A 13,028-nucleotide genomic window follows, 5' to 3' on the forward strand; every position below is an offset into this window, starting at 1 on the left:
GTCTGGCTCAAACGCATTAGGCGCCCAGACACAGTGGTCAAGCAGATGGTGGTTTGCGGAGGACACTGCGCTGCGGATGACCCCGTCCACGGTCCAAGGCTGCTGCAGGCAATGAACAGCCTTCTTCAGGCGCGGCTGAAGTCAAGCGAGCTACCGACGCTTTTCGTTCCGAATGGACCGGTAAGTACACGAGTACAGGCCGGGAAAAGACCGGGGTCAACCTGGTTTTGTTGCACACCCACCCAGGAAGGGCAGGGAAGGGGGCAGGGAAGGCGTTGAAAACTTCACAGAAACAAAAAAAATTGAGGCAAAGAAGGACGAAGAAAAAGAGCGCGACGAAACACCCCTAGGAACCCACATCGCATCCTCCCCACCCTCTTTTCTTATCATGAAATATCCCGGATAGCACAAATCAAGAAAAGATTTATTTTCAAGGCGGGGCTATGATGTGACATGTGACGTTTTCCATGAGACTCCACGCCTCCCGTTATGCTATCATCGAGGAGGACAGCGAATATGACTTGCGGAAGCCAGTTTAAGAGGCTGGAACTCTTACACCACGGGTTGGAAAGAGAAAAATCTCTGAAAGAGAACGCAAGGACAGGAGCATGGTGAAGCACCTTGATTGTGATGGTTGTAATTACGCTAATAATGAGTCTATTCAAAAAATGTTTGCGACCACTCGTTCCGGGGACGATGCCTCACAACCACAGTTGTAGAAAACGTCCTCGACCAGCGGGTGGTCGGTGGCCTTTTAAAGCTGCGGCCGTTAAAAGTGTGCCCGAATACTCCTTTATTTCTCGGCCACAACTTTCATGCGACTCTTGCAGGACCGAGTGCATTCGAGCTAAAATCCTTTTGTGGGTGTCTTTTTAATATTACTGAGATCCCGAACACAAACAACGCACATGAAAGCGAAATGGGAGCTAATGGAATTCTTTTGTATTTGGAAGATATCTGAGAATGAATGAATGAATGAATGAATGAATGAATGAATGAATGAATGAATGAACTGCTTGAAGCTGTAGGGCAACTCGCGAGCACGCGATGGTCCCGATGGACATTACCCCAGAGGCTATGCGCATTGCACTGCAGGCTTCATAGGAGGTGGCTTTCGAAAACATGAGGATAGCATGCGGCTCGCACAGTGCGCAATACTCATACTTTACAGAGAGACTGTTCTTTTGCTGCGGTTGTTTTTCTACAGAACACGCTTCGGTTAGACATGAAGCTCGCGCGCTGCCTTTCTGCTTTGGACGTAATTGCTTTCGTATGCTCTGTTATTGTAACGTTCTATTCAGCTTCATCTGCACTTTTTGGGCTCATTGATCACTCTTAGACGAATCATTTTTAGTTTTTCAACAAAAGTACGTAAGCATGTTGACCTTTATTTCTTTTTCAGGCTTAACACGCTTCTCACGCACTACAGGGATCAGGCCCCTCATGTTGCTGCATCCTGGCAGCATGGCAATTCTGTAATGACTTGGCTGTTTGGTTTCTAGACTGACGAGTGTCAACCACCGCTGGAATTTGTAGACTGGCAGGATGTTAAATTTGATTGTAGCGACAAAGCAGCGCGGTCAAACCACCTCTCCCTCCCGACAGGAAAAAGTACCGACAAAAGGGGAGGAGTGCAAGGGAAATAACCAAGCGCTGTCCTATACGCAGCTGCGACAAATAGTTCCGTCATCCGCCACGTCGACCACTGTCAAAGCGAACGCCCCACTTTAGCAGATTTTCCAGCAGTCTGCTACAGGCAACACGAATGAAAGGCCAGCTGTACACAATGGTGCAGGTAAGCGTTTGCTTCTCTGTTGTTACGCTTGGTTGAATGCCTAAACCTCGATTGCCGAGTAGTAAAAATTTTCCGGGTCGAGGCTGTTTTCCTAACATGCACCAGCAGATTTACTTGCGATTACTCGGCATCATCATCATCATCATTATCATCATTTATTAACCCTTAAAGATCCCGTTAGGGACGTTACATGGGGTGGGGAGGGGGGTACAGGGATGTTCAGCAGTAATACATCAATATAAATATAGAAGGAATACAGAAATACAAAAAATAGAAAATATATAATATAGAATAGAATAATATAGAGTGTAGAATATAGAAAAAAATATGAGATATACCGAGTTTCAATGCGCAGTGAACTTCCTCACATGTGTAGCAGAGTATGCTTATTTGCGAGCTTATAAGCACTTCAGGCGTTTTAACTAGAACGAAAAGGAACGAACGCCACAGTGGAGCGAAGACTCAATCTAAACATCTTTCGTGCCCGTGCCGTTTTGCGCTAGTTAAGGAGGCTCAAATGACGACCAACCGACTAGCTGAACGAAGCACTGTAGCAGTTATTATCTCATATTTAGTCCGTGTAATAACCGGTTTCAACCAAAAAACACCCGTAAACATCCACCGGTAAAAAGAAAAATATGTCGTCGGTTAAAACTGAAAAGGCCTGGTTTTTACGCATGCTAAGGCCAGCGGAAGACCTTCGTCCCATAACAACGTTTCTTCTTCCTTTCTTTTTATAGCATGAAAATGTTAGGGAGCCATCCAGAGGACTACCGCGTGTGGACGCTCATATCGCAGCAATGCTTTCTAGCGCCTGTCCTGTACACTTCTGTGTCGTCCGTGTCCTTTTTGCGCTATGTTTTCGAAGAAATGCTTTCTTTCTGCCTTCGAAGAGCGCACTGCTTATACCTAAGCACAGGCAGTGGAGTAGTTTGTATGAAAGTCTTTTGTCATTGGAAACGAATTATACCAGTCTCTCATGTAGCCATTTTTACGGCAATTAAAGCTTGGAGTAGGCCGAGCCCACAATCAAAGGTATTAGCCGTCTAGGCCCATAAGATGCATGCTTGTGACTATCCCGTATTCTCTCGAGCTCCCTTTAACATCGCTAGTGCAGTGCTGAAAGGGCATTTTTGAATTTGGGTGCTGACAACACAAGCATGCTATAAAAGCAGAGTCAGCAAAGTCAACCAGCTTACTGCTACAGCAAACTGTGCATAGCGTATGGGACAATGAGGTAAAAATAATTCCTGCTCTTTTCTTCTAACACCCATTTTGTAAACTTTTACTATTTTTATTTTGCCGATAATCATCGCTTTTAACGTTTTCCCCGCTTAACTAGCGGAAAAAGAGTGTTTTTTTTAAACTATATTACGCCGGAAAACAACCGCCAACTTTTCTAAGAAATAATCAAAGGAGAGTCCGCGGCCTACTCATAGCCCTTATTCAAGTGAGGTTTCACTTTATCTCCACTTGCCGCTCAAAAATTGCTAATACACATCACCAGAAACGCCGACCTGGTTTCACTCTTACAGCTTTTGCTCACGCTAATGCCCGCGATAAGTTCAGGTGGCTTAATGTTTGAGTCTTCAATGAATGCACTTCAACTGTCTCCGCCGCCGCAAGATTTTTTTCTGCGTCCATGCAAATTTAGCAATTGATAGCTATCATGGACGGACGATCGTGCATCCTCTTGAGCTGTCCAAGAAGTAGCACGCTCATTGTGGAAACATTCAAGCACTGGCAAACAACGACGCAGATGGGGGCGCATTGAGCTGACGGAGGTCGCCGAGCAGGCGATCGCGGCCACATTTATTAGAGGGCTGCCTGAGAGGACATAGCGGCGGCAGCGTCCGGCCGGGGCAAAAGGTCATGGGGTGTTCTCCCGCACTCTAGCGACAATTTCTCTTCTTGAAAATTTCGCTCGCCACTGCCGGCCGCGCTGGTCGCTAGAGGGTCACCCCCCCCCCCCCCCTCCGCCCTTTCTATACGATTAGTCAGTACGTGAAGCCGGAATGTGAAGAATCGTGCAGGGCGTCCGGGGTCCGAAGGCGAGGCTCAGGCGGCCGACTTTGGCCGTAGCGTTGCGGCCAAGCTTTCGGAGGGCGGTGAGGGATGCGTAACGGCAAGGAGGGTTGTGGGCGGCCTGCTATGGGGACCCAAAGCAGGCGGTTCTGGTTCAGCGGCGGACGACTGGGGCATAGGGGAGGCGCAGCAGACATTGCTAGGTTGTGGTGGTGGTGAAAAACTTTTTACTACTCAGAGTTTGGGTGGCAACACTCCACTACATGGTCGGCATCCTTAGTCCAGGACACCGCACGACGAGGTCCCGTCTCACGCCCGCTTTACTAGAACCCTTTGGGACTCTAGTGTGGAGCAGGTGAGCAGGGCAGCCTCCCATGCAGCGCCCATCTATGTACGGATCAAAGTGTTTGGCGATGGCAGGACAGGGAAGAGTTCCTGTCTGCAGGCACCGCAGTGTTCGCTCCTCCGCCTTACTCAGCGCCTTGGTAGGGGTCGGGTAGAGACGGTGGCTGTCGCAGTAATGAATTAAGATTTCTCGGAACCGCAGAAGCGGTTTATGAGCTTCTGAGCCAGGAGAGCTAGGATGAGGAGCCCGGTGTGTGAGCGCTCGGGCGGCCCCATCAGCGGTCTCATTGCCGCGTAGACCATGGTGGCCAGGAGCCCAGATTACGTTTGTTCCAGTTGGATCGGCGGGAGCCCGTCTTAGAATTTTGGAGGCAAGAGGTGATATTTCCCTTGGAAGATACCGTTCACAGGCCCGGCAAGAGTCAGGGATAACCGTTCTCGATTTTGGATCGGAGCCAGCGAGAGCTATTGCAGCTTCCTCCACTCGCGTTGAATTTGGGTCCCGAAAAGATAGCCCATCGACATTCATTCCTCGGTGGACTACAGCAGCAGTCCACCGGCAGACTACCACCGGCAGCAGACTACGGCAGCAATCTCGCGGGCGACGGCCCTGTGATGTCCACGTCGTAGACGCCCTGTTTAGATCCATATTGCTTCTCAAGCGTGCGAACCCGCGCTTGTCGTCTGCCATCATGTGAAGTCATGCCCATGTTACGCGGGAGCTGTGTCGGGGGTCTTGAGATTCGCGCAACTGTTGCCGGTCCGATCTGCCCGGTACCCAAGCGGGCGGCTACGGGAAGCACAGAGAGATGAGAGGCAGGGCAATTGTTGCGGTGGGCTGCACGGGGCTGCTGCGACATGCTCACAGCCAATCGGGAACTCTTGGGCGTGAGCGTGACGGACGGCCGCACGAGTGGCGCCCTTGCCACTGGCGCCGAGCCGTCCACGAAGGGGAACGCCGGCGATGTAACGGCAATCGGAGGCGGCGTCGGCACCGTGGCAGCAACCGGGGGCACATCCGCGGGCCTGGTCAGCCTAAGCATCTTGCTAGACGGTGGCTGATGAAGCTACAGCGTGATTGGAACCTGAATCTGCTGTGGATGAGAGGTTGTGTGCGGTGGTCTCCAGTCGAACTTGCGTCGTTTGGCGGCGGCCGACCCAATGGCGTCAGGCTTCTTTGAAGATTCTAACACCGATGGGGAGTAAGAAGAGTCCACATCAGTGGCCTGGTTTGGCTTGAGGACAAGCGCTGAAACCGTTTAGGGTCACTTGCCGGCAAATTAGGGCGGTTGACAAGCGTCATGTTTGATACTGCGGTCACCACTTTCGCCTTCTTATCCTGCTTCGTCTGACTTTTAGTGCGTTGCGGGCCTTTGGATGTACTGTGGGTGTGGCGAGCAGGTTAGGGTTTCGCCGAGAGCTCTTTAGCATCATCCAGGCGTGGCTTCGACGTCGCTGCAGGGGATTGTTGAGCTATTGGCTGTTGCGACGAGGCAGACGGCAATGTCGAAAGCCGCGACACGGCTGCTGCTGAGGAGTGTCCCTTGTCTTCAGGAGGCGCTGACGACAATGACAGTTAAGAGCTTTGAGGTGGGGACGGGGAATAATTTGTCCCTGGATTGGAACTATTGCAAGGAGGCGTAGCAGAGGCAGCATTCGACGAGGTCGCGGGCGGAAAGGGAGAACCGCAAGGAGACGGATCCAAAGCCGCGCAGAGGACAGTTGTGGGAGCAGGACTTGCGGCAAAGGTGGTGTTGAGCCTACCTGCTTTGACGTGGAGAGATACGGCTGGACCGTAGACACTGGGCAGCAGCGACGGGAAGGCGACCAAGGGCTGCCAAGGCGGGCAGTGTTCTGACGAAGGCGGCGCGGGCGAGAGTGAGGCTGGTGCAGGGCCATATTCTGACTGCGACGAAAGCAGCTCTGTGGCGTCGTAGAGCGGTAGCGGGACGTACCAGGCGCCGAAGTCCGCCAAGACGGCCGCGCGCCGCTTATCGTATGGCCTGCAGCTTAAAGCAGGGCAGGTGGGTCGGCGCAGCAGGCCGCGCGGGAGGATATCGCAGAGGTCTTAGTGTTTGAACGACTGAACGGTGGTGACGTTCATGAACAGCTCAGTCTCGAACTCAGCGAGCCACCCGTCAACGCACTGTGGCCGAAAGGCCGGATGCGGCGGGTCGAAGCCTGGGTCCTGCCAGCCCGCCATCCTGGAACGCCGCTGGGGAAGAAGGGGCGGCACACCGGGTCACCACGATGTGGAAGTCACCCAGGAGACGACTGCGGCCACGTTTTTTAGACGGCTGCCGGAGAGGAAATAGCGGCGGAGCTGCGGCTGCATCGCCCGGCCGAGGCCAAGGTTTTTGTTGTTAGCCCTTCAGAGGATGGCACATACTCTCATTGAGGGATCGGCCAAGAATCAGGAGGCAGAGGTTGCTATTCACCTGTACATATAAAGGCCAAAGAAAAGCACGCCGGGGAGCAACACCACTGGGTTCTACCTCAAGTATGGCATGAACATAAAATGGATACAAGTTTGGATGAAAACGAGATTGAGAAAAAAATAATAATCGGTTAGGTCAAAATGTAAATGCAGGTCCCACTGCGTTCTCCCACGTGCTAGCGACACTTTGCCCTCTTCGGCATTTCGCCACTGCGACCGCAGGGTCGCTGAAAGCTCATTTTTGCAATGCTGTCAGTCATACTCTCGAAGATGATGCTTCGCGGCGTTAAGTTATATAGCTCGTTGCGGTTGCGCAGCTAAAAGCTATCTCAAAATGAGTGCGTAGCGATGGCATTCATACCTTCCAAAGTTGCATATCCAAGCATAACGTTCAGTCGGGCAAGCTGGCATAGATGGTTTCTTGTAAAACAGCCTGAACTCGGCGTCACGGATCGACTTTACGGGCTGTTATTACAGCCTGCCGCATGGCATACTGTTGGAACCTGTGTAAAATTTTGTACTACAGAAGATATTGATGAACTGGCCTTCGTCAAGAAGTGTGATCTGACAGCTGAAAGTTTCCTAGAACTACTCCAGTTTTACCTGCGTTCAATTTTTTTATTTTATTTTTTTTTGGGGGGGGCTATCTGAGGGAGTGAGTTGGTCGCCCATATTCACTCCGCTAAAGGTCAAACGTAACTGCGGCCGGGTCACGGGAAGGTTTAAAAGTGCGAGTAGTATTGCTTGGCAAGGCTAAACTATATTCACAGAAGGCAGGTGTTTGTATCGGGTCCAGCGTCTCCCCGGTCCTTAGTGATTTTTTATTGCGAAAGCAATACTACTCGCACTTTCAAACCTTCCCGTGACCCGGCCGCAGTTACGTTTGACCTTTAGCGGAGTGAATATGGGCGACCAACTCGCTCCCTCAGATAGCCCGGCTGCAGTTGCGGTGTGTGTTTGCTGCGCTGCGCACCTGTGGCGCTACTGCTTTTGTGACGTCATACCAGCTGTAGATTGTTTTCTTTCTCTCAGTCGCAACAACATCAAAAACAAAATATAAAAAAATTACCGAAGACGCTTTGAGTCGTCGCGCAGCGGCGGCGGGTAGCCACGCCTGACCTGTAGACGCGGCGCACTGCGTTCGTTCAGTTGGAGGCGCTGCTCTTTTGCTTTCGCAACCTACCAGGCTTAACCAAAGCTAAGCCCCCGCCAATTTTTCTCATGTGCCTGGATAAGGACCTCGAGAGGGAACTCGCTGGACTACATTATAATGTAGTCCATGTTTGTGGGCGACTAAACGATGTTTACAGACCGCAGGCGCTTGGCAGCGCATATGGCTGACATTTTGAATGTGTTCAAGGAATGTGGTTCAGGTTTACAATTCAGATTCAAGGCATCATCAACCAGTTGTTATGCTGCTCGGCTGCTCACTGGAAAGACGCGGGTTCGATCCCGGCCAGGCGGTCACATTTCGATGGAGGCAAAATTCTAGGGCCCCGTGTACAGTGTGATGTCAGTGGACGTAAAACCCCAGCTGGTAGAAATTATCCGAAGCTCTCCACTACCGCATTCATCACAGCCTGGTTCACTTTGGGCGCACGTTAAACCCCCTTAGGCCAAATCAGGCCAGCTCCGCCGCGGTGGCTCAGTGGTTGCGGTGCTCGGCTGCTGACCCGAAAGGCGCGGGTTCGATCTCGGCCGTGGCGGCTGAATTTCGATGAAGGCGATATTCTAGAGGCCCGTGTACTGTGCGATGTCAGTACACGTTAAAGAACCCCAAGTGGTCGAAATTTCCGGAGCCCTTCACTACGGCGTCCCTCATAGCCTGAGTTGCTTCGGGACGTTAAACCCCAATAAACCAAACCAAACCAAATCAGGTGAAGCTTTATTTGGGCTACTGCACATAAGGTTGTGCATGGTATGACTACGTGGCGTGTTTTTATATACTTTATATACTTTTATATACGTGTTTTTATACTCATGCCTCTTCCGAAAAATAAACTGTTGTTAGTATCGCTTCGCCATGTGTGTGTGTGTGCGTGCGACCGTTCCTATGTCAGCGCATTCCAAAACCGTAAGCCAGGCTTTGCACACCCTCTCCATATATATCTAGTTTCGCACTGATCCACAATAAGCAAAGTCGGCAGTTTTTTCTTCTTAGTCGAGCATATTCCTCACAAAGATGCCGATATGAAAAAGCATTCCTTTTGTCATCCCACTATTATACAGTGTGATCTGATAGCGTCATATTTAGTTTCGTTGTCTGCACAGCTCATGTCTTTACGATTATAACTTTACAAAGTAATTCGCGTGGCTATGAACTATAGTAACGATTGCTTCAGTCAGTATGTATTTATTATGTTTTTTAAAGAAAAATAGAGATAGTTTTCATTTGCTAATTCAGATACAACAATCAGAGACCCATAATTTGCTGTTCGTATCTCCTATCTACTAAAACTTTTTCCCACAAAGTTGCCTCATACCGGAAAGTCTTGCTCTGACAGCACTTTTATGTGTTTTTCTGCGCACACCAAAGACCTCTGTTTTTTTACTACACCAGGACATACTCCCCTGTGAGGAACAGTGCATTGATCGTTTCGAAGCAGCTGCTTGCCACTACTATGTAGGTCCCACCGTAAGAGCCTCTTAATTTTTTTTATCTGGCTTTTGACCTTTGTGTACGTTTTTAATGTATCTCCACGTACCTGACACGATAGGGTGCACGTACAGAGGGCGAAACACATGTCTAGAACAACCGAGCTGTGTGTTCCGCAGCTCCTAAAGCCGCTGCGACCAGGAAGGCAAAAAAAAAATTATTCTGAAATCCTATGAGTATAGCTACACATGCTTACTGCACACCATTTTTAACCAAATGCTATCGCTAGATATCGCATGTTAAGTCCGAAACACGCCCAGAACGTATTTTAGCAAGCGTATTGCCCTCTGTACGCCTTTGAGCCAAGCTAACTGGAGGTAACTGTTGGCAATATTTTACTGTTCTTTATTATTTTTTATACCCACTGTTTTTTTTTCAATTTTTAGTACACCAATGCAGCCAGCTTTGATACCGATGGCCTCAGTGTTTTAACTCTCTTTAGCACCAAAGGAAATGACAAATTCCTGAAGTGGTGGTACTTATTCGGCCATGGTTAAAAAAAGATTAAAATTTTATTTTGAGGGCGTGGTTTAAATGGCGATTTGTGCTATGTATCTTTGTATGAAAAGAGAGAACACACCCCCGGAGTAATTAATGAAGAATTCGTGCTCTTCTTATGATGTGTTGCAAAACAATACCACTAAATAACCAGTCAAATATGACTTCGAAACGCTCTCCTACATGTTCCACAACACAACATTAATGCATTTCACCACAGGACTCTTTTTTCTTCTTTATTGCATGGAAAAACTGCCTAAAAAAGAAAAACGCTAACATACTCATGCCTCAAATCCCTTGGATGCGTAACACAATTTTGTTGTACCCCCGCCCTTTCATCATAAAAGACATCAAATTTTTTTAAGGCATACACAGGCATCCAGATATGGTAGCCAGCTAGGAGTATCTTGTAGCGTGGCATATACCGCCCGCAAGAAAGCGCGCTGCTTCCAGAACATACTCTTCGATGGCAGCTAGGAATGCAACACAGAGTAAGTTTTAGGCAAGGACGAAGAAAAGTCAAGACACCGCCGGGCTGAGGTTAACTGGTTATTTCAAGAAGAAACAGCATTTATAGGCAGAATGAGCGGGGAGGCAAGTGAACAACTGCTGGAGTTTGCAATGCAGCACAAGATAACAAAGGCTACATGAACAGACAGGTGATAACAATGCGAGAGCCTCGCACAAAGGAAATGCAATGAAGAAGCAAATGGCCATTTTTAAAAGGCTGAATTTGCTATTCGGGACACGCCAACAATTGAAACATGAAAAGACAACAAATTACATCGTAAAAACGAGAAGCATTGAAAAGGCTACAAGGTGTGACGATAATTAGAAGATACACGTGGCCTAAAGGGGTGATTAAAAAATTAAAAGGTGAAATGAAAAACGTACAACCTTTAAAACCTCAAAGAAAATAGCACAGCCGAACTACCCGAGCATGAACTACCCAACCCAGTACGAGGCCGCCTCATGAAGAGGATAAAAGCGGAAGGTGAAGAGGCTGCTGCTCTAAGCAAAGAAAAGAACGTTGCTGTTCTGCCCTACCTGCACAATTTTTCTCACCGGCTCAAGACGATAGGGAGCTGGCAAATGTCAGTATTGTGTCTAATGCACCCGACAAGCTGTCCAAGCTATGTCATACAGTCATCGCTCATGCAGCGCGACAGGCAGCTTGCACAGTCAAGTGCAAGTCATCGTTGCATGCAAAGTTGGCGTGGTGTACAAAATCCCTTGAGCTGTGGCAAAGCCTGCGGCGGGCAAACCGGGCGATGTCTCGACGAAAGACTCATGGAGCATTCTAATAACGTGTACGGAACTGTGAAGGGGCCCCTGGGGGTGCATTGCTCAAGGTGTCTCTCCCGTTTCTGCAAGCCTTTGTTTCAAGAATGCACAGTACCCGCACTCGCGAAATCATAGAAAGCGGCCACATTTTGAGACTAGTTCAAGATTAGCACTTCCTGGCAGCTTTATCGGAGCCTGCATCAGATTACTTGAGCCAGACGTCATATGAGTAGTTCTGCCGTACTGTTTTCTTTGAGCCTTTTTTCCCATGTATGTATCTTAACGCATTTGTGTCTCTTAAATAACGCTCCTCTTGCCTCTGTTATTGCATCTCGTTTTTATGCTGTTGTCAGATACTGTAATCTCATTTTTTTATTTTCATTTGCTGGCACGTCTCTCGTAGCAAATTCAGCCTTTTAAAAGCACCTATTTATTTTTTCATCGCGTTTCCTTAGTGAGAGGCTCTTGCATTGTTATCTCGTGTCCATCCCTTCGTCTTTGTACAACCGCCGCGGTGGCTCAGTGGTTACGGCGCTCGGCTGCTGACCCGAAAGACGCGGGTTCGATCTCGGCTGCGGCGGTTGAATTTCTTTGGAGGAGAATTTCTAGAGGCCCATGTGCTGTGCGATGTCAGTGCACGTTAAAGAACCCCAGGTGGTCGAAATTTCCGGAGCCCTTCACTGCGGTGTCCCTCATAGCCTGAGTTGCTTTGGGACATTAAACCCCAATAAACCAAAGCTTCACCTTTGTTATCTTGTGTTGCGTTGCAAACTCAGCAGTTGTTCACTTTCCCCTCCGCTCATTCTCCCTATATATGTTGTTCCTTCATGAAATAAAGGACCAGCTGAAGTCAGCCCGGTGGTGCCCTGTATCTTCTTTGTCCTTGTATAAAGTTGCGCTGTGTTGCATTCCTAGCTGCCATCAATTATTGACTAGCCCCCATACTTCGATTATCTTGGTGACTCGGTCCGTAATACGGCTATTCTTTGGAAAAAATAGCTCCATCACCACAAAGAGATCTCAGGTCACAGCAGGTTTTCGCAGCCGTAAAAATGTAACACTGTACTTAACGACTTCAATGTCCTTCTTAAGCGTTCGCTGTAATATGCCCTAGAGGAACATAGCACCATTGCACTCAATAAATCAATGATCAATGGTCTATGGCGTACTACACAGCAGGCAATTAACTGTGCAAGGCACAAATATCGCTTTAGCCTGAAGCCATGCAATGACAAGCAGCTTCTATGTATGTAATTTAAAAAATAGCTTTCCTCTAGCAGACTGTATGCATATTGGCTTAACATGCTATCAAACACTGCTGCCAAAAAACACCAGGAAAGGCTGCCGATTGCCGATACATTGGTAGAGGGAAAAACGATTCAGCAAGTACTTGAAAAAAGAAACACGAAACACCGCGGTGAAAAAAGAAACACGAAAACTGGCGAATGATTACTTGATGACAACTTTATTAACGGCGGTTAAAGTTGAGGGTGGTCAATCAGACGGCCGGGAGCCCTTGAGCCCCGGCGGCTTCCGTGGCCCAGGCCACTGCCGCCACTTGAGTGGGAGGGCTGGAGCTGCAGCGCATCAGTGTTTGCCGCTGCTCCATGGTGCGGACATTACAGCGTGTTGATATTTTCGGGCATGACCGCAGAATGTGAGGGAAGTTTGCGGCTTCGCTGCAAAGCTTACACACATTGTTATTTATTTATTGTCATAACAGGTACATTTTCAATAGACAAAGCTGAGCGGATCCATGGCCAAAGGCTAGTACCGGATCCATTCACAAGAATACGAAAAAGTGAGGCGGAAGATGGCACCCCACGAACTCAAGACCACAAACTCAGCACGAAAAACAAACGATCACACGTGTCTTCCAGCTATTTCATAAACATAAGCCAAACACCTATTCACACCAACATTGCACAACTAACTCTGCCATGCAGGTGAACAGATACAAAATCATAGGGAAAATAATATTGTTAGGC

The 13,028-nt window shown here is 48.7% G+C and overlaps 1 protein-coding gene and 1 pseudogene across 4 annotated transcripts in view; one reads left to right on the forward strand and one right to left on the reverse strand.

Annotated features, from left to right (window-relative positions):
- Nucleotides 1–1,654: 1,654 nt before the first annotated feature.
- Nucleotides 1,655–13,028, forward strand: part of LOC149337719 (uncharacterized) — an 82,737-nt gene continuing 71,363 nt past the window's right edge. For all 4 annotated transcript variants that reach the window (XM_089553481.1, XM_089553482.1, XM_089553483.1 and 1 more), the window contains exon 1: nt 1,655–1,795. In XM_089553481.1, coding sequence (XP_089409607.1) covers nt 1,766–1,795 — 30 coding nt within the window. In that variant the 5' untranslated portion in view covers nt 1,655–1,765. The remainder of the gene's footprint in view (nt 1,796–13,028) is intronic.
- Nucleotides 3,854–6,368, reverse strand: LOC149337720 (uncharacterized; annotated as a pseudogene).

Source organism: Amblyomma mixtum, chromosome 7, assembly GCF_055824585.1.
Source record: "Amblyomma mixtum isolate Tamu chromosome 7, ASM5582458v1, whole genome shotgun sequence".
NCBI classification, from domain to species: domain Eukaryota; kingdom Metazoa; phylum Arthropoda; class Arachnida; order Ixodida; family Ixodidae; genus Amblyomma; species Amblyomma mixtum.